Here is a 21,224-nt window from a genome sequence, read left to right as displayed (position 1 = left end):
TTATTTTATTTTTCTTGGTAGCAAGTCCTTTTTACTGATTTCTTTTTAGTTTTTTTTTCCGAGCAAAAGTGTCCTGTTGGGTCCCTTCCTCGTACGTCACTTCCGGTGACGTCATATGTCTTTCTCTCGAGTTTATTAAATAAATTTCCCTAAAAGTGGAGACACTACCTGAAAAAGTTGCTAGTTGTGTTTTTCTATTAGAATATATTTATTTTCTATTTATGATTTGTTATTATTATTATCAAGGGCACATTTGATATAAAGAGGAAAGACGACGACGACTCGCTATAAACGGACCGATTTATGAACTGCTGTTCTGGGTAGCCATGTTACGTATTGATGAAAAATTTACATTGTTGTCTCTGCCAATCACGAGATTAGGATCCAATCTGTTCTCCATCGCCATCAAGTCTTGATATCAGTGTGACACATAATATATATTTTTATGGCTAGTGATAGACGATTCTCTTTAATAAAGGAGACAAAATTTAAGCAGATTTGGTCAAGCTGTGGACGACTTAAACACACGCACACGCAGACACACGCAGATCCGCACCTACAAACACACACAGACATACACGCAGACACACACACACACAACACATATGAATACAAATACAAACACAACACAACGTAAATGCAAACACGACACACAAACGCATCACAAACACAAACATAATTGCAACACAAATACAAACAAATTTCAAACACAACACATTTAAACACGGACAACATAATACAAACACCGACAACACAAATTCAGACACGGCACAGATACAAACACCAACAAGACAAAGACGGCACAGCCACGAGTATAACCAACAACAACAGCAGCAGCAACACAGCAGCAGCAACACAGCAGCAACACAACACCACACGCGCAGCGAAAACAACTGGCCATCGCTGTGGATCGGTACGAAGCCGCCGGAGCCGGAGTGTCCGGTTTCGCCGTCTTGCCGAAACTCGAACCCCGCTGCGGCTACTGCGGCAGGCGATCCGACCATTCGATCTCGTCCTTCGAACTTCGACCCCTCGAACTCGCCGCCCGAACTCGGCAACACGAGTGAATACACGCGGAAGGTTATGTAAACAACAACGACGACGAAGAGGTACATTTAGTACGTGGCACTTCAGGTTGGCACGGTGCCAAGTTGATCAAAGGGCTACCATGGCACTCGAGTGAAATGACACATAGTTGGACTGATAGCATCGTCGAGGCGGGACTCCACGAGCGTTGCTCTCTTCCTGCACTCTTTACCTTACCAGTCGTGACAGTGGTCTCTCTCTCTCTCTCTCTCTCTCTCTCTCTCTCTCTCTCTCTCTCTCTCTCTCTCTCCCTCTCCAAGTTGCGCTGGAAATAGAAACACGTAGGGCAAAGGTGACAATCTCTAATGGCCTGGCCTGACCTCTTCAGGCGTGCGCGCATACACACAAAACACACACACACACACACATACACACACACACACACACACACACACACACACACACACACACACACACACACACACACACACACACATATATATATATATATATATAATTGTGTTTGCTTGTGTATTTCTACGTCATTTTTGTGTATACAATAGAAAATGGTGAAGGTACGGCATCTCGCCGTGCTTTCCATTCTGTTCCTCTCTTCCAGGAAGGGCTTGTTTGCACAATCGCACAGGCCTTTTACGCCTCATTTTCTTTTTCATATTTAGTGTCCAAGAAAGCTCAAATGTTTGTGTGTGTATGTGTGTGCGTGTGTGTGTGCGTGTGTGTGTGTGTGTGTGTGTGTGTAAGTGTGTGTGTGTGTGTGTATAACTTTGCAGTTTATTAATGATTTTTATCTTCTTCCACAGGCAAGGCAGTGACCAGGATCCATCACCATTCTTCATCAACCTTCAACGCCTCGTCCTCGACTCGGTCAACCTCGAGGGTGACCTCCTGACCTTGCAGGTCGTGAAAGTGGTGACTTAGGAGAGCAGTGAGTTCGACCTCATCTCCGTCGTTGGAGGACGAGGTCTTGGTGCTTTCGAGGAGTTTCTTCTGTCTGGAAGACGAAGTTCGAGTGTGAGTGTGATGCTTCGTGCGAAGTGATCGAGTGGAAGTTTCGTTCTAAGGAGGAGGAGGAGGAGGAGAGGGAGGAGGAGGAGGGGGAGGAGGGGTGCGCGTGAGAGGAGGAGGAGGAGGAGGAGGAGGAAGGAAGACGACGTCCCCGTGGATCAAAGAATGTTGGAGTCTTCCGGAGGGGCAGCAACGCGCGCCCTCCCGGAGAAGACCGGAAGAAGTCAGACGAGCTGAAGGCGGAGGAGGAGGAGGAGGGGGAGGAGAAGAAGAAGAAGAAGACCGGCCTCTGGCGGGAGGAGGAGAAGAGGAAGAAGGCGGAGGAGGAGGAGGAGGAACCTTGCGAGATCGTCCAGAGCTCCTGACGCCGCCCCCTGGAGGCGGACCTCGATCTCGCCCTGTGAGCAGGAGGAACTCCGACGCCCGTGTGACGTCAGCAAGAGCACGCCCGTGGTGATGGGCGCCTTCGAGGAACGTGTGGGCCGCGCGGGCGTGGTGATACTGATGCTGGCGTGGGCGGGATGTTTGGTGACCCAAGCGTCGGTCCTGACGGGTCCCAACGTCTGCACCAAGCAGGAAACGTAAGTACCATTTTATTGGTGTTGGCAACTTGTTTATCATTATAATTCGTTTATTTATTGTAATTGTTGTCATTTAGATTTTATTATTCTATTCTATTTATTTTTATTATTATTATTATAATTTTTCATTATTATTGTTTGTGTGTGTGTGTGTGTGTGTGTGTGTGTGTGTGTGTGTGTATGTGTATGTGTGCGTGTGTGTGTGTGTCTCAACTGTGGAAGTAAATGCTTGGGGGGAAAGAGGATTTGGGTCTATTCTTCAACTAAACCTCCACGAGTTTAAAAACGTTTGGCGAGCTAAGACATTACAAACGTTTGTTATTAAATCGTTTTTATTTTTGGTAAAAAGTTTTAAAGCTTTGGCGAGGGTACTAAAACGTTTTAAAGATTAGGCGATGGTGCTAAAACGTTTCAAGTGTTTGGCGGGGGTGCTGAAACGTTTTAAATGTTTGGTGTGGGTGCTAAAACGTTTGAATCGTTTAGAGGGGGTGCTAAAACGTTTTAAGCGTTTGGCGGAGGTGCCAAAACGTTTTACACTTGGAGTTCCATCAGGACGAGAGGCCCGTTTTTTAAATTGCCCTGAAGTCTGAAGCAGACATTAAACCAACACACCCCACACACTGTATCCCCCCTCCCCCCGCTTGTTGCCGTAACCCTCTCCCCACCCCTCCCCTCTCTCCCCACTCTCCCCTCTTCTCCCCTTTTCCTTCTCTTTGCTATTTACCTTCATCCTCGCCCCCCTCTCCCTCTCTCTCTTTCTCTCTTTCTCTTTCTCTCTCTCTCTCTCTCTCTCTCTCTCTCTCTCTCTCTCTCTCTCTCTCTCTCTCTCTCTGTCTCTCTCTCTCTCTCTCTCTCTCTCTCTCTCTCTCTCTCTCTCCCCCCCCTCTCTCCCTCTCTCCCCCTCTCTCCCCCCCCTCTCTCCCTCTCTCTCCCCCTCTCTCCCTCCCCCCCTCTCTCTCTCCCTCCCCCCCCTCTCTCCCTCTCTCTCCCCCTCCCCACCTTCCCTTTTTCCCTACTTCCCTCCCCTCCCCTCATCTCCCCATCCTTCCATTCACCTTCCTTCACCTCATCCACCTCCCCTCATTCTCCCCTTCCCACTTCCTCTTCCCACCTGCCCTTACCACCTCCCTTCCTCTCCTTATCTCCTCTCCCCTCCCTTCCACTCCTTATCTCCTCTCCCCTCCCTTCCACTCCCCCCCTATACCCTTCCTATGATGCATCCCTTCCACTTTCTTCTCCATCTTTGCCTCTCCACTCCCATCCCTTACCTTTTCTTTCCCTCCCCCTCCTTTCCCTTCCCCTCCTTTCCCTTCTCTCCACCTTCCATTCCTATCTCTTCCCTCTCCTTTCCTTCCCTTCCCTCCCCCTGTCCCCCTTCCCCTCTCCCCCATGTTCTCTTCCCTCCCATGTTCTCTTCCCTCCCCTTTACCTTCCCCTTGTGGTGAACAGAGTCCCCCCCATAGGCTCCTACGCGATATTTTGGCTTACAGTATCGCCGCTGCAGAAATGGGATGGACAAGGAATGTACATGTTTTGTAGAAATAGCTGGCCTTCGGCCTTGTATTACATTTGTGTAGGTTAAGTCCATATTACACCTGTGCTACAGGCATTTGTATCCTCATGAAAGCACAACCTAGGCCCTGCCGAGCCATGTTTCGGTCTGGATGGGTCGTTTGGTACTGTAGCGTACGCAGGGTGCGTATATAAAGATGCCAGGTTTTGGTGTCCAGCCCAGTTCTTCTCTGTACTCGTCACAAGCGGTGCGCGACTCAGGTCACTCTGCGGTCACTTTTGCGGTTAGGCCGCCGACCCAGCCTAGGGCGACACTCGCGCTAACCGGAATAAAGCCACCAAACTCACTCGAGCTTCCTTCACTCCCTCGGCACCAAAGCACAAGTAACATTCTCGTAATGTTACATCCTCCCGTCCTCTTCTCTTCCCTTTACTCCTCTACCACTCTCCACCTTCCCTTAATTGGTTATTGTTCATTGTTTTGGTGTTTGTTCGTGTGTTCGTGCGTGAGCCTGTCCCCTTCGAAATGCTCCTCCGGTTTATGCCTCTCTCTCTCTCTCTCTCTCTCTCTCTCTCTCTCTCTCTCTCTCTCTCTCTCTCTCTCTCTCTCTCTCTCTCTCTCTCTCTCTCTCTCTCTCTCTCTCTCTCTCTCTCTCTCTCTCTCTCTCTCTCTCTCTCTCACTAAAAAATAAATCTGCTTTATTCGAAGACCTAGATTTATCATTGGCCTTTTTTCTCATCTATTGCTAAAACAAACTAAAACAAAATAAAATAAGATATGTTCAAGTTCGGTGAAGTCTAAATTGTAGAGTCTGAGGTCACATCTCCACGTAAACACCTCAATGACGCGCCAGGTCTTCCCCCCTAGGGTCTGCCGCTTCGCTTCTCGTTAACTAAGGCTCCTCCTGTTGTCCTCGATGTTCGACCACTCTCTTCCTCCTCTATGTCGCCAGTTGATTTTATTCAGCTGAGGCGGCAAACTCTAACAAACGCAAAGGTTCAAATCCCGCAGTACAGTGTCTGTCTAGATCAGAGGTGGGGAACCTGCGGCCTTCCGGGCCATCAAGTGCGGCCTTTGATATACATATATATATTTTTTTAAAGACCTTGAATATTTCTTAAGCCTGAAATCATTATACACCTGAAACTTATAATATAATAAAAGGGGTAAAATAATTGAAAAAAAAAATCAGTGCGGCCTCTATGTGGGACGATGAATTGTAAGGTGGCCTTCATGCACAAAAAGGTTCCCCACCCCTGGTCTAGATCATAGGTTTCCAAACTAGGGGTCGCGACCCCTCTTGGGGGCGTGAGGAGGATCCAGGAGAGGGGGGGGGGTTAAGTCGTTTGCTCAAAAATCATTGTTTCATAAGGATAATGAAGTCTTTACCAAGAGCAAGTGTTTGGTGTTACACTCGAATAGATAATAAGTATAATTCTGTCAGTCATCCCCAGCCCGCTTGTTACCTAAACAGTCTAAGATATAAATAGAAAATTTTAGAATTTCCTACAAATAGAGAAAAGCCTGGGGGCGGAGCCTAAATGCCTGCTGGCGGTACACTAGGCATTTTTCGCTAGCATGTTACTTGGTTTTGCTACTTCTTTTGAGTAGAGACTACTTTGTAAACGATCTTTTGTTTTTCAAATGTCAAATTACTCTTGAGTCATATTATAGAAGCTGAATGACGAACTAAGGGAAATTAAACCTGGAATATGAATTGAGACACATTGTTGAGATATTCTTCCGGAAGTCTTGAATATTGTAACCGAAGTCGTTTCTATTCGAAATAGCAAAAGCAAGTAGCAAACTAGCCTGATGTGCTGCCACCTATTAGTTTAGACGGTCTTCTGTTAGACGTGAGACTATTTTAGTCCGTCGTGGGACTGACCTCGACTAGACTCTCTCCTGACGGCCACGCTTGCGCGACGCCATGGTCAAACCCCAAGATACAAGCGCTCTACAATCACCAGCAGCCTTCGGAATCTCTCCTGACGTTGCAACGCTCACGCTCACGCGACGCCATGGTCCAACCCCACCACCCAAGCGCACCACGATCACCATCCGCCTTCCTCTCTCAATCTGACATCTTTAATGTGTACGTCCGTAGACTACGCGTACCTCGTCAGGCAGCTCCTACACGCCGTCCGTCCGCCCCCTCCTGGAAGGGTGCTGGACCTTCAAGGACCTGGGAAAGGGGGGGGCGTGCCCCCCCACGCCCACCACCCCCGCGGGGGAGGGGAGAGGAGGGGAGTGGCTGCTAAAGTGGATGTTTGGATTTCGGTGTAGATAAACATTATTTTTGTGTTCGGTCGGGGGGAAAGGGGGAGGGGCGAAAGGGGGAGAGGGGGTAGAAGAGGTGTTGTGGTCAGTGGTTCACCAGCGCTTCTATCCTTGTGGATAACAGATATGGGAAAAGGGATGGTTTGAGGTGTGTAGCAGGAGGTAGTAACTCGTGTGTGTGTGTGTGTGTGTGTGTGTGTGTGTGTGTGTGTGTGTGTGTGTGTGTGTGTGTGTGTGTGTGTGTGTGTGTGTATGTACTCGTATATATGTGTGTGTTTGTGTGTCTGTGTGTGTGTGTGTGTCTTTGCCGTCACAATTAATTTTTATTACATAACTTCCCCTTCCCACGCTTCCCCCTGCCCCTACAACGCCTTCTCCCTCCCTCCCTCCCAGCCCCCCTTCCCCCCTCACACCCTCTCCCCCTCTCTCCCTTTCGCCCCATCCCCTCTCCCCACCCCCACTCTCTCCCCTCCTCCCATTCTTCCCTCCCCTCCTCCCATTCTTCCCTCCCCTCCCCCCATTCTTCCCTCCCCTCCCCCCCCCTCTCCCCCCCCCCCCCTCTCCCTCCCACACCCTCCCCCTACCCCCCTCCCCCTCCCCCCCCCATCCCCCTCCGCACCCTCCCCCCCCTCCCCCTCCGCACCCTCTCCCCTCCCCCTCCACACCCTCTCCCCTCCCCCTCCACACCCTCTCCCCTCCCCCTCCACACCCTCTCCCCTCCCCCTCCACACCCTCTACTACCACACCCTCTCCCCTCCCCCTCCTCTCCCCTCCCTCTCCTCACCCTCCCTCTCCCCCTCCCCTCCTCTCCTTCCCCCTCCTCCCCCTCTCCTTCTCCTCCCCCTCATCCCCTCCCCCTCCCCCTCCCCTCCCCTCCCCTCCCTCTCCCCTCCCCCTCTCCCCTCTCCTCCTCCCCTCCCCTCCCCTTCCCTCTCCCCTCCCCTCCTCCTCCTCCCTCTCCCCTTCCCCCCTCCTCCTACCCCTCTCCTCCCCCTACCCCTCCCCTCCCCCCCCCTCCTCCTCTACCTCTCCCCCCCTCTCCCCTCCTCCTCCCCTCTCTCCTCCTCCTCTCCTATTCCTCTCCCCCTCCTCCCCTATCCCTCCCCTATTCTCCCCCTCCTCCCCTCTTCCCTCTTCTCCCCCCTCCCCTACCCCTTTCCTCCTCCCCTCCCCCACCCCCTTCCTCCTCCCCTCCCCTACCTCTTTCCTCCTCCCCTCCCCTACCTCTTTCCTCCTCCCCTCCCCTACCCCTTTCCTCCTCCCCTCCCCCCTCTTAACCCCCCCCCCCCCGGCCTCCGGGTCCGTACTCTGCTTGACGTTGGTCCGTCCGGCAATCAATAGCGCCTCGTCCTCACGTGACGTGACGTGAGAGGCCTCACGTGACGCAAGGTGTCGCGTCATGTACTGCATGACGTACCACGTGATATGTGTAACGTTACGTCGTGTGATACCACGTGACGTAACGATTAACGTAACATGTGACAGCGCATTATGTGAGGTGATGTATCGCTTGACGTACTACGTGACGTATCACATGTGACATAACGTATCATGTGATGTGACGTATCACGCGACGTAACGTATCACGTGACATGGCACATCACGTGACGTATCTACATGTAACAAGGTTTATTATAAATAAAATTATTATTATTATCATTATTATTATTTATTTTTCCTGTGTTCTTTTGGGGTATATATTTTCCATTGCAGTTTAATTTTTATTTATTTTCTTATTTAATCAAATTTATTTTATTTATTATTATTTTTTTATTTATAAGTTCCCCATCAAACTAGCCTTGCCTTCTCCCTTTGAACCCTTGGTTATGTGATTCACCACCATGGTCTTGGATCACGTGTTGGATTCGTGATCGACAGCTATTACCCTCCCGGAAGAGAGTAACAACCAGTAGCGCAGCGATACTGAAATTATTTCAGCCCTGAGGTGTGTGTGTGTGTGTGTGTGTGTGTGTGTGTGTGTGTGTATTACTGTATATATATATATAATATATATATACTATATATATAGATATATATATATATATATATATATATATATATATATTCCCACATTCAACCTATCCCAATCACTTTAAATTGTCAAGATATTTTTTATTTTATTTTGAATTTATTATTTCGTTTAATTGATATTTCAAACTTTTTTTCTTTCCCACGAGGTTTTGATTACTTTTATTTTATTTTATTTATTTATTTATTTATTTTATTTTTTCAAATTTGGAGAGGGTGCCATGGCAAAACGAGAGACCACCACCCCTCCTCCTCCTCCTCCTCCTCCTCCCCCCCTCTCCTCCTCCCCCTCCTCCTCCTCCTCCCCCCTCCTCTTCCTCCTCCTCCTCCTCCCCTCCTCCTCCTCCTCCTCCCCTCCTCCTCCTCCTCCTCCTCCCCCTCCTCCTCCTCCCCCCCCTCCTCCTCCTCCTCCCCCCCTCCTCCTCCTCCTCCCCCCCTCCTCCTCCTCCCCCCCTCCTCCTCCTCCTCCCCTCCTCCTCCCCCTCCCCTCCCCCCCACCCCCCCTCCCCCCCCTCCTCCTCCCCCTCCTCCTCCCCCTCCCCTCCTCCTCTTCCTCCTCCTCTTCCTCCTCCTCCTCCTCTTCCTCCTCCTCTTCCTCCTCTTCCTCCTCTCCCTACTCGTCGTCGTCCTCCTGTCCTCTTCCTTTTCGTCCTCCTCTTCCTCGTCGTCCTCCTCTTACTCCTCTTCCTCGTCGTTCTCCCTTCCTCGTCCTTGTCCTTGTCCTACTCCCAACCTCCTCCTCGTCCTCCTCCCCTCCTCCACCTCCCCTCTTCCTCTTCCTGCTCGTCCTCGTCCTCGTCCTTCTCCCCACGTCCTCCCCTCCTCCTTTTTCTCCTGCTGCTCGTTACCACCCCCCTTCCTCGTCGTCCTTCCCTCCCCCTTCCCCTCCTCCCCCTTCCCACTCCTCGTCGTCCTCGTCCTCCTCCTCTTCCTCTTCCCGCCTCCTTTCAGTTCCTACTCTTCCTCCCTCTTCACCGTCAAATCTTCCAACCTCACTGAAACCACCACCATGATCCCCACCCACTTGTATCACAACCTCCTCCCTCTTCCCTCCTCCTCCCTGCCCTTACTCCTCGTCGTCCTCCCCTTCTGAAAGGTCCACTTTGCCTGTGATTACCATTGTCGCTGGTGGGAGGAGGTGGAGGAGAAGTAGGAGGTGGAGAAGGAGGAGATGGACGAGTTGGAGGAGGAGAAGGAGAAGGAGGCGTTGGAGGAGGTGGGGGAGAAGGAGTTGGAAGAGGAGGAGGAGGAGGAGGTGGAGGTGGAGGAGAAGTAGGAGGTGGAGAAGGAGGAGATGGAGGAGTTGGAGGAGGAGGCGTTGGAGGAGGTGGGGGAGAAGGAGTTGGAAGAGGAGGAGGAGGAGGCGGAGGAGGAGGTGGAGGAGGAGGATGAGGACGAATCTGTGCCTCGTCACCTCCCCTCCGAAGCGGCGGGAGGGGAGATGAGGAGAGGGGAAGGGGCGAGAGGAGAGGGGAGAGGAAGAGAGGGGGTGGGGAGGAGGAGCGAGGGGTGGTGGGTGGAAGCCAAAGTTTGTAACTACAAACCCGGAGCCCCAGTGTGGCTGGCAACATTCCTTGGACCCTCTCGTGGATGAGTCGACCAACGCTTGTGCGTGTTGTATCAGTGTGTATATCGTGTGCTCCCTTTGGTACTACGTGCCCATTTCCAGCAGTTGATAACAAATCGTTATCCAGCACCAGAAGGGGTAATGACACGAAAATTCTATACCTCGTTATTCTATCAGAGGGAGGAGGAAAACCCTGAACTACCAACAGACAACATTTTATTATCAATTCTGCTTTGACTATTTACGAAAATATTACACATGGCATCGAGTTAGGACGTGGGTTTTCAATTACCTATTGCCTCCGTCGGTTAAAGAAGCTCCAAGTGCATAAAGTCTCTTCTGTTCACATTTTATAAATCTTAGGGAATGACTGCCCCGAGGCTCTCGCTCGCCCAGGCTGCCCCCCCCCCCCGATCGGCCCTGGCGTCCCAGGTCAAGCTGCTGACCTGGCATTTCCGACTACGTGGGTGCCAGGTTCCTATTACTAATTTGATAACATTACATCATTGCCTCAGCCATGGCCGAGGTTTACATCTTATTAATAGATGTGTGTGTGTGTGTGTGTGTGTGTGTGTGTTGAGCCACACGTATCTAATATATATATATATATATATGTTCGAGTTTATATATATATATATATATATATATATATATATATACATACAAACATACATACATATACCAAGGCTTTTTCCCCCTTACAAGGGAGGTAGCCAAAAAGTAAAAGGCATAAAATCATTCCCACCCATTCCATCCCTGAATACACTCCACACCCCTCCACCCTCCCTCTTATCTGAGCACCTCCTGGATGACGGGTCATCCCTGCACCTTGTCCACTGTCCTGTATTCCGCTTGAAGAGGATCACAGCTAGTGATCGAAATATACGGAAATCGTTATTTCCTTTCTTTTCTTAAACCCAATCAACAGTGGGTTTTTAGTGTATATGTGTGTATGTGTATATATATATGTGTGTGTGTATATATATATATGTATATGAGTATATATATATATATAGATGTGGCTGTGGATATATATAGGTGTATATATATATGCATATATATATAATATATATATATATGTATATATATATATATATATATATATATATATATTATAATATAATATATACACTTTCATTAAAGAATATAGTGGTTATGTGATTGATTGTCAATATCAGGCATCTGCCCTGATCATCTGTCTATCACCGGGTTATCGCATGACAAGATCTTTTCCGTGCGTGTACACGTGATGGGTGTGTGACATAGTGATACATATGTGTACGGTTGTACAGTGAAGCCTGAGAGAGGTAAGGAACGTACACTGGCGTCTTTTCTTGAAGAGAGTGGGTTGACAATTCAGTCAGGGGTGGGAGGGCTGGGTGGCGGGAGAAGGACCAACACATCGTCGTGAAGTCGTGAAGAGAGACGGTTGTCTCTATTCAGCCGAGGGGCTGTAGAAGGACATCAAAGTCTTCGTGAAGTAAGGAGAGGAACCCGTCTGTCTCCTCTCGTGGTAAGATTGCATTAACTTCTCTGGGGAGTGCGTCATTTTACAACCTTCGCTGATGACGTCACCACTACGCAGTTATGCGGAGCACCGGGTTGTACTGATGTAAATGTACTTTTCGGATGCCGTCCCCCCATCCGCTCCCACGTGTCTACGTCGCCTCATTTCTTGCAACTCGTACATTTACAACAATTTATCAATATAACCAATGCACAATACAAAGTACATAACACACAATGTGGCATTATTACAGTATTCTTTGGCGGACACAAAACATCTTATCCTACTCACGCTAGTGGGTGACAGTGGGACAGGTTCTATGCGCTGGTTTGTCGTCTCAGGAGAAAGGGATCAGTCGCCAGTTGTCAACGGAGGAAATACATTTCAAGTTGATAGATATCTTAGGTCTGGTATGAAAACCGAGTGCCAGCCCTTCTGGGCTGGTACCTCCTGATGGAGTTGAGGCCGTTGACTTGTTTGGAAGACGGGCAGGGGGAGATCATTATCTGACATCCATCTTGTTCATTGGTCCCTATGCACGTAATGCACACACGCATACAATATATATATATATATATATATATATATATGTATATGCTAATAAGAACACGGGTACGTGTGTTCACTTATGCAAAGTAGACCACTTGGAAAAAGAAACTAACGAAGCAGAGCGCTTTCGTATATTACATCTTCATATATGTATATATATATATATATATATATATATATATATATATATATATATATAATATATCGTCAACAATAACCAGTGTTTCTATCTATGGGGACATCACGCCAAAGAAATGTGGAGTTAGAGAAAATGTACAGAAGAAATTTAAACAGGGCAGTAGAAATGATGGATAGATATTTTTTTAGGTGGGGATTTGTTTCCAATCGTAAAGAAATATTGCGTGACTCTGGTCCGTAGGGATGTTCCTAAAGGGCTTGCAATATTGACTGCATAAAATTTGTGCACCAAATACTCCATACGGGATTTGTGTACATATTTAGAAGATGTCGGAATCACTACACAAATCACCTAACGTTCAGTAGGAAGGGATCCGAGGTTAGAAGCATTAATTGGGATCACTATTATTATCAATACTGTTGATGTTTTTATTTTTTGTTTTTGTATATTTTATATTATGAATTATCTAATTCATTTGCCTTTTTCATGTAAGGGATTCATTCTGTCACGAATTCACTGAGTTTCTCATTCAAATGTTCTGTTTCAGGCACACCGTCTTGATCAACGTGTCGTACACCTCGCCCTATCAAATACGGACCTTCACCTTTTGCTTCAGCTTTCCACCCAAGTGCTCCAAATACAAGATCAACTACAAAATTGAATATAAGACACAGGTAAATACACTGAGGATATTGCTGTTTTTGGGTGCATGGCACTGAGGATATTGCTGTTTTTGGGTGCATGACACTGAGGATATTGCTGTTTTTGGGTGCATGACACTGAGGATATTGCTGTTTTTGGGTTCATGAGAGTGGCAGACAAGGAAATTATGTGATTGAGATCCACGGATGTATGGATTTCTCGGGGGGGGGGGTACATTTGTGACAGGAAGATATTGCCGAGGATAGATGCACCTCTTCAATACGAGTCAAATTCTCAACATCGGCTGCCTGATGCACACATTATAAAATATAAAGTTACAGCTGTATTATTCGTTTTCTTTCATTCTGAATATTAATAATCACAGAAAATGTCATCAGGCCAGTTCACAGAATATGGGGGTCACTCAGCTACAACTACAAAATATAGTAAAAATGACGGCATCATGACGCCTACGTAGGCGTCACCGAATGGAAAGGGTTAATGCTCTGGGTCGTAGAAGGGGTGTACTGAGCTTGGGGTAATTGTTTGGCCCTCCTATATTTTACTAATTTATTTTTTAATTTATTTGATATTTTTATTATTTTTAAGACATTGTTTTTATTAATGACATAATTGTCTGATATCTTTTTCAGACCAAAATTAAGACCCGTACTGTTGACATTTGCTGTTCTGGATTTACAAAAGTACGTGCTAAACACAGAGATGACGAATACCGATGTATACCATTCTGCTCAGAACACTGTATCCATGGAGTTTGTGACAAGCCGGATAAATGCAAGTGTGAGGCCGGATATTCTGGTCCAAACTGTAATATAAGTAAGTAAAAAGTTCTCAGAAGTTGTATAGTGAACAAAAATGGAAGTATTTTAATTTGTTTCCTCTGTATGGAAGGTGTGGATTGATATGAAGTGTGTGCGAGTGCGTGCATGTATGTGGGAGTGTGTGCATGTTGTATTTGTGTAGTATTTGTGTGTGTGTGCATGTTGTATTTGTGTAGTACAGTATTTGTGTGTGTGTGTGTTTGTGCGTGCACAGACAAACATGGGCGCGTGTGTTTTTTCACGTTTTGTAGGGACCATACCACTGTTGTATATTCCAACCTTAGATGAATTAGGGTTTTTATGTATTTCTCATTCTGTCCTCATCCATGTAATAAAATTTATTGTTCCAACTTGTGCTATATCACTTTTTAGCTATTCCAAGTATTTATGCATCTGTGTGAAAAGGTGTATTTCTTCACGTCTTATAGACATTTAATCTTTCTCAATTTGTTTTCATGACCTCTTAAAGCCCTATCATCCCTAATCGAAATATCTGTCAGTTTAGTCAGTTCCTTCAAGCAGCCTGGATACTATAGCCAAGTCAACTCTTTCCCTATGATATTTCAATGTTGGCAAATCCAGTGCTTTCCTCGTATGGTTTGTCTGACAGGCTGAGAAGCAGCTTGGTTGCTATTCTTAGTGTTCTCTGAATCTTGCTCGTATCTTTCATTCTGTGTGGGGAACATACCAGTGACACATATTTCAGTCTTTGTTGGATCAGGATTTCTATCAGTTTTTCATCATCTCTTCACTCATATAGTGAAAAGCCAAATTAACATTCTGCAGGAGTCCATATGTCTCTCCCACAATATTGCTAATATGCCCGTCAGGTAGGTGTGTGTGTGTGTGTGTGTGTGTGTGTGTGTGTGTGTGTTCACCTTGGTCTTTGGATCACGTGTTGGACTCGTGATCGACAGCTATTTCCCTCCCGGAAGAGAGCTCAGAGGTCGTATGACCGATCTATGGGTAATGCTATGACCTTTCACACACACACCCCCAACTCCTTGCCCACGAGAGTCAGAGTAACGACCCGAAGTGCAGTGATACCGAAATAATTTCGGCCCTGGGCAGGATTCGAACCAGCTACTGCGAGCACCACCGCACTTCCCAGTCCAGCACTCTACCAACCACGCTACCGAGTCGTGTGTGTGTGTTTGTTTTTATGTATCTAATTGTAGTATACAGGAAAGGAACATTGCTATTGGGTCCTGTCTCCAATTCTCTAATTTTCTAACATACCTAGAAATTCATGTATGGTTCCAACTTAATCAACATTTTTTATTTCCAATTATGTTTATATTTGAACTGGTGTATTTGTTGAGCTTAGGCTATATCACCTTCTAAGCTATTCCACATATTTATACATCTATGGAAAACTATATTTCTTCATATCTTTTCAACATGTGATCTTCCTTAATTTCTGTGTGTGTGTGTGTGTGTGTGTATTTACCTAGGTGTATTTTACGGGAAGGGGAGCTATGCTTGTGGTGACCCGTCTCCATATCTCATTTTATCTAGACTATTTTTAAATTCATGTATCGTTTTTGCACACACCACATTTTCATCGAACCTGTTCCAAACGTCTATTTTGTGTGTGTGTGTGTTTGTTTGTTTGTTTGTTTGTTTGTTTGTGTGTGTGTGTGTGTGTGTGTGTGTGTGTGTGTGTGTGTGTGTGTGTGTGTGTGTGTGTGTGTGTAACATAGTATATGGATAGTGTATGACACTGCGTTTGAAATATAATGTGTATTAGTGCTATGTGTAGTATTTTCCTGAGGTACTAATTATGAATTAACAGTCTTTTTCATAACAGATGCAGTGCTTTGTATGATTTTTCAGATTGCAATCTAAGCTTTTTTTTTCCTTTCCTTAACTTTGCCTGCTCTTATAGCTCTGGGTAGCATCACCCACAGCTGCCTACCAAGGGCCCTGCCCACTGTAATCATGGCATCTTCAACTATGAGGCAGAATGACAATGGTATTTTGCTGTATTGCAAAAGTTGTAATTGTAGTACACAGCTGTTACAAACTGATCAAGGGATAGGAGGTCTAATCTTGTCCTGGAATGTAGATTGATTCTAGAAACCTTAATGCAGTGGTGTACTAACTTTCATTTGAAGATGTATTTGAGTGTATAGGTAAATGAATAGATTTGAAGACAGATGAGGACATGGGTAGAGGAAGAGTCAGTGGAGATGTGTTGGAACACTATTGCTTTAACGTTTTGACCAGTGGGGTTGTCTTCAGAAAGCTTAGAGGAAGAGATGGCAGAGGTGCATTGGAACACTTTATTGCTTTAATGTTTTGACCAATTGGGCCATTTTCAGAAAGTTTTCTGAAGATGACCCCATTGGCTGAAATGCTAAAACAGCAAAGGTTCCAACATATCTCCACCAACTCTTCCTCTACCCATGTAGAGGTGAATTAATCATTCAGTTGGGTCAGATTTTGTCTATTGTCTCGTTAAAATGTGGGTTTTGTACTTGCAATAAGGGGGGGTGATTTTTTCAACAATTCAAGAAAAAATTCTTTTGCAAAAGATGCAAGTGCATGGGTTTCAACTGTTGCATAATAGAATGAATATATATATATATATATATATGCATGCGCACTTGTAATAATCTTAAAATGTTGCAGGTGTTACACTGATGTGTGATGTGGCGTATCTTTGCAAGAAATGTTTGCGTATGTTGCCATTTAGAGTCCATGACATTGTAACACCTTTATGAAATATCAGATTGCAACCACACATTTCACTCACTTGCAAACTTTTCCTGTTAGGGTCACGAGATCAACATTAGTGCAGGAAGAATTGGAGATCCTTTGTACAGCTTTTGTTATGACACAGCACAAGATGTTTGTAGCAGGAGCACAAAAATATTTGACTATTACTTGTCAAGATAACCTTTAAATCTAGTTACCACCCTTATAACATTTAGAATGATGTTTAACATAGAGATTTTCCCCTTTCATTAAAGAACTATGGTAGAGACTTCTTTTTCATTTATAGCATATGGAAATAAGAATCTCTATCCATAAAAGTACGAAACTCAATGGTGAAACTGTACTTAAACACCAGTAGACCTAAATGTTTAAAGTTCTTAATTGTCTTCCATAGATCCATTTATATTGTAGTTTATATTATTAGCATTATCCTTCTCTAATTACATAATGAACATGTTAAATAACCATTTTTGCCTTTACCCACTGTGGTAGCTAACATTTATCCTCCATGTCCACCCCTGAATCTAGGCATACCGACTACTCTGTCACCCACTTTTGGCAGCGCGATTGTGCCCAATGTTTTGGCTCCATGCGAAGGCCCTCAGTGTTACTTTTGTGAGTAAGAGGATTGGGAGAAACTGTGTGTCTTGAATTGATTTTAGGATTAGATTTATTTAGTTTTTCCCCCTAGCCATTTCTTTTACTATTGACATAGTGACTAACCCCTGTAAATTAGAAGAGTGTTTTAATTTAAAACACTCTTTGCAGTGCATTTTTATGGTTGATGAATAAATGTATTCATAATCCTTTAATCAATTCATCTGATGCTAAAAGAATCTCTCAAATTGTAATTGTGCTTGCACACGGATATCGGAGTCATTCTCTGCACAATGTGGGCTTTTCATTATAACCACATTAGTACCACACCTACTTTTTGTCGTTATTTACCTGGGTTGATGATTTGTTGGTTCTCACCTCCACTTGGACAGCAGATAAGGGCACATTTTGGACCATATTTTAACAACAGTGGAACACAAGTAAGGTGTTGAATGGCACTAGCTATTCTCATACTAGTTTGTGGTGACACTGGCTAAACAGGAGGGAGGATTCTAGAATTAGCCAAAATTTTGGAAAGTTGCACCCAATTGGTATAATCCTGTATAAGGTAGCAATGAAATTGAAATGCCTCATTTATTGGTCATAGAATGTATGAATTGTCACTTTTTTATTTTAAATTTGAATATTTTCAACCTGATGAAATTAGCATCCATCCCTCCAAAATATCATTACTAATAAACATCAGTGCTTTTGTTCTTGGCTTCTGGGAAACACGTTAATATAAATGGTGGTTCCTTTACAAGTTATAATAGACAACTTTTGAAAAGCCTGAAAAGATGTTAAAAAACAATGACTAAATACAATGTCTAATGACTAGTTGCTTAATACTGTAGAGTTGTAAAGAAAATCTATACAATCCCATTTGCAACTATTATGCTTTTCAACAATTTATTACTAATTTAGGTGTTTTAATAAAAATTTTAAAGTATATACATGTGGATTTGGTGTTCATAAGCACAAAAATACATCTGTATTTGTGCAGATCTTTGTTTTTATACACATGTATATTCACTCATTGTTGGGGCCAGTGATGGAAGAACCAATGATAAGTACCCGCTAGAGGTGGTCCTGCAAGATGGATCACAGAGAGAATTATCAGATATACTGTACAGTTAACCCACAGTTCTTGTTCATAATTAATGCCACTATCAGTTAATGACAGCTAAGCTAAATAATTTATGGTAATACAGTAATTTTAATTTGTATCATGACCCCTAAATTGACCATATCTTTAACCCATTTTTGCATTCTATAAATCTTTAAAGAAACCTTAACATATGTTTGTATAAAGAAAAGTTAGAAACCACGTCAAGAGATTAATGGCAAGGCAGGAATAGGAAGTCACAGGCTGTTGACAGCCAATCAGTGCCCCAGATGTCCTGACATTGCAACCAATCAGCATGTGAGTCACCACCCTGCATTTGGCGATCAAGTAGGACATGGGTGCAGTAGCTCACATTGGAGCATAATGGTAGAGATTGTGCAGTTGTTAAGGTAGTCACAATGGCAGAGAAATGCATTAACTGAAACTGTAATAGCAGGAAACTCAATACATTAAACCATAGTAATAGATGGTTCAGTGTACTATATTGATGTTGCAGTGCATAGTGAAATATTGAATTGTTCTAGCCATGTTATTATTGAACAAGTTACTTTTTTTCAATCTGCTTGTATTTTGCATATGTTGTGAAATTGGGCATTGTATAGATTCATACAAGTATATATATACATCTTTATCATTATTATATATGAGAGTTTTATTCAAGGTTCTGTTTTAAAGAACTTGCTAGGTTATGCTGTCTATACAAAACTAGAATACATAAACTTTGATATCATAAGGAACTTAATGCACTAGTATTTAGGATGACTAAGATTGGTATATGCAATACTGTTGTGAATTTGACAAGTGATTTCAGAAATCCCTATATGATCCAAAGCAATATGAAGTACATTTGAATGTGTTTCTTTATTGAGTCAAGCTTACTCTTTTGAAGAAGAAAATGACTGACCTGTTGTAACAAAATATACAAACCATTCTTATCGTATCATAAATACTGTAAACAAGATTATGTATAGAAAAACATATGTATAATGTGTATGCATATGTTGTACAGTGTATGCACATAGCAAACTTGATGTATGTGCATATATTTGTATATGTATTTTACCTAATCACAATATATTTTTGTATTTGTATTTTTGAGGAGATTGTATGAAAGTGTGATTGTGTTGACAGCACTGTATGGGGCAGAAACATGGAACATAAGAGAGGAAGAGTTTAAATTTGTTTGAAACGAAATGCCTGAGAAGTATGGTAGTGGTAACTAGGCTGGGTAAAGTGAGAAATGAGGAGGTGAGGAAGAGAGCAGGGGTGGAAAAGGAGTTGGGAGATAGAGTTAATGAAAGATTATTGGGATGGTTTGGACGCATAAAAAGTGAGTGAAGAAAGATTAGTAAAAGAGGTGTGGAAGGCATAGGTGGATGGAGTGAACATGCGGGGACATCCTAGGATGAGATGGATGGATAAGGTAAAAGGGGCACTGGGAAAGAGAGGGATGTCTATTGAGGAAGGGAGGGAAAAGACAGAAGATAGGGGTGAGTAGGGAATGTTTGTGTATGGATGATGCTGTGATGGATGGGAAGGAGTGGGTGGGGGATGGGGGGAGCGTAGGAGTACGAGTACGAGTGAATGATATTCTGACGCAGACCAAAGGGATTCTCCTCAACTTCTCTTTTTCTGCATGAGGGGACAGAGAGGGGGTCACTGATTAAGTGAAGTGGCCTTGCTGTGGATGTGCTGTATCCTGCTGCATTACTTCTGACCCAGGGCAGTGGGTGAGATACAAGGATGACCTGTCATCCAAGAGGAACCAAGAAAAAAGGGAAGGAGGGGTGGTGAATGGGAGTGGAGTGTGTGTGGGAGTGGATTTATGCCTTTGACTTTGGCTTCCTCCCTTATAAGGGGGAAAAAAGCTCTTGGTATATGTATGTATGTACAATATGTTTACCCAGTTGTAATATACAGAATTGGAGCTGTGTGTGTATATACCAAATTGTTTTTACTAATTGTAACATACAAGAAAGGGGTTCTATTCATGAGATCTGGTCTTATTTTCTGATTATCATACCAAATTTTGAAATTTCTCAGAACTTTAGCTTGGTCAGTGTTAATTTTTTAGCTGTTCCAGGAGTTAACACATTTGTATGGAAAACTGAGAGTGAGTGTGAGTCAATAATTAGCAATTGAATGAGTGATTGATTGAGAGTAAGCAAGTGAGAGCAAATAAGTGAGCAAGGAAGAGAGAAAGGGGAGGGAGAGAGATGTATAAATAACAAGAGATATATAAATAGATATAGAGAGAGATATAGATAGAAAGAGAGGTGTTAGAGATAGAGAAAATGAGCAAGCAAGACCGAATTAGAGGAAGAACAATGGAGGGAGCTATAATTTTAGTGTAAAGTGTGTTTAGGTCACATCAGATCTCCTGTTGGGCATACTAATCGTTTTCTTGCAGATTTTTAGCTAGCTATGGTGAAAACATGATAGCAAAAACTGTAATTGTGGAGGATTGAATATTGAGAAAATTTTGTGTACGTTACCATCCCACAAAATGAAATAGGAGAGACCACAAAAGAAGAAATGTGATGACAGTGAAACAGACACATAAAGGAAGATCATGAAACATAACAGAGGCAAATACACGAGGGAATGGCACAAGAAACCAACAATTGTAGCACTTGGGGATGGAAGGGCTGGTTTTGTCACTGTATAAACATATAAGGTGCCAAGATGGGAGAGAGGGGGGAGAGTGGAGTATGTGAGGGATGGAATGGGTGGGAGTGGTTTCTATGCCTTGTCTTTTGGCTACCTCCTGTGTAAGGGGAAAAGAAGCTTATGGTATATGTATGTATGTACATACATACATACATACATATACCAAAGGCTTTTTCCCCCTTACATGGGGGGTAGCCAAAAAGAAAAAGGCATAGAAATCACTCCCACCCATTTCATTTCCCATTTATTCCACTCCCCTCCACCCTCCTCCCTCCCTCCCTATCTTGGCACCTATCTTGGAAAGGAGCAACACTTGTTGGATCCCATCACCTTTTTTCTAATTCTCTAACACACCTAGACTCAAATTCATGTGCAGTTCCATCTATATCCTTGATTTCCTATTATCATAT

General features: G+C 44.3%; 1 protein-coding gene across 13 annotated transcripts in view; it reads left to right on the top strand.

Moving 5' to 3' along the window:
* The window catches only part of LOC143038370 (uncharacterized), a 163,199-nt gene that overhangs the window by 117,524 nt on the left and 24,451 nt on the right, over positions 1–21,224 (top strand). For 8 of the 13 annotated variants that reach the window (XM_076207426.1, XM_076207415.1, XM_076207416.1 and 5 more), the window contains 5 exons: positions 1,848–2,633; positions 12,764–12,890; positions 13,512–13,695; positions 15,589–15,675; positions 16,950–17,036. In XM_076207426.1, the coding sequence (XP_076063541.1) occupies positions 2,509–2,633; positions 12,764–12,890; positions 13,512–13,695; positions 15,589–15,675; positions 16,950–17,036 (610 nt within the window). In that variant the 5' untranslated portion in view covers positions 1,848–2,508. Of the gene's footprint in view, positions 1–1,358; positions 1,379–1,847; positions 2,634–12,763; positions 12,891–13,511; positions 13,696–15,588; positions 15,676–16,949; positions 17,037–21,224 lie in introns of those variants that run through there. The other 5 variants (XM_076207425.1, XM_076207427.1, XM_076207419.1 and 2 more) reach the window with 4 other exon arrangements.

This window comes from Oratosquilla oratoria, chromosome 24 (genome assembly GCF_046742065.1).
Source record: "Oratosquilla oratoria isolate Oo_2021 chromosome 24, ASM4674206v1, whole genome shotgun sequence".
Classification (NCBI taxonomy): Eukaryota; Metazoa; Arthropoda; class Malacostraca; order Stomatopoda; family Squillidae; genus Oratosquilla; species Oratosquilla oratoria.
The sequence above is the reverse complement of the archived record's forward strand: the minus strand, read 5'-3'. Positions and strand labels throughout refer to the sequence as shown.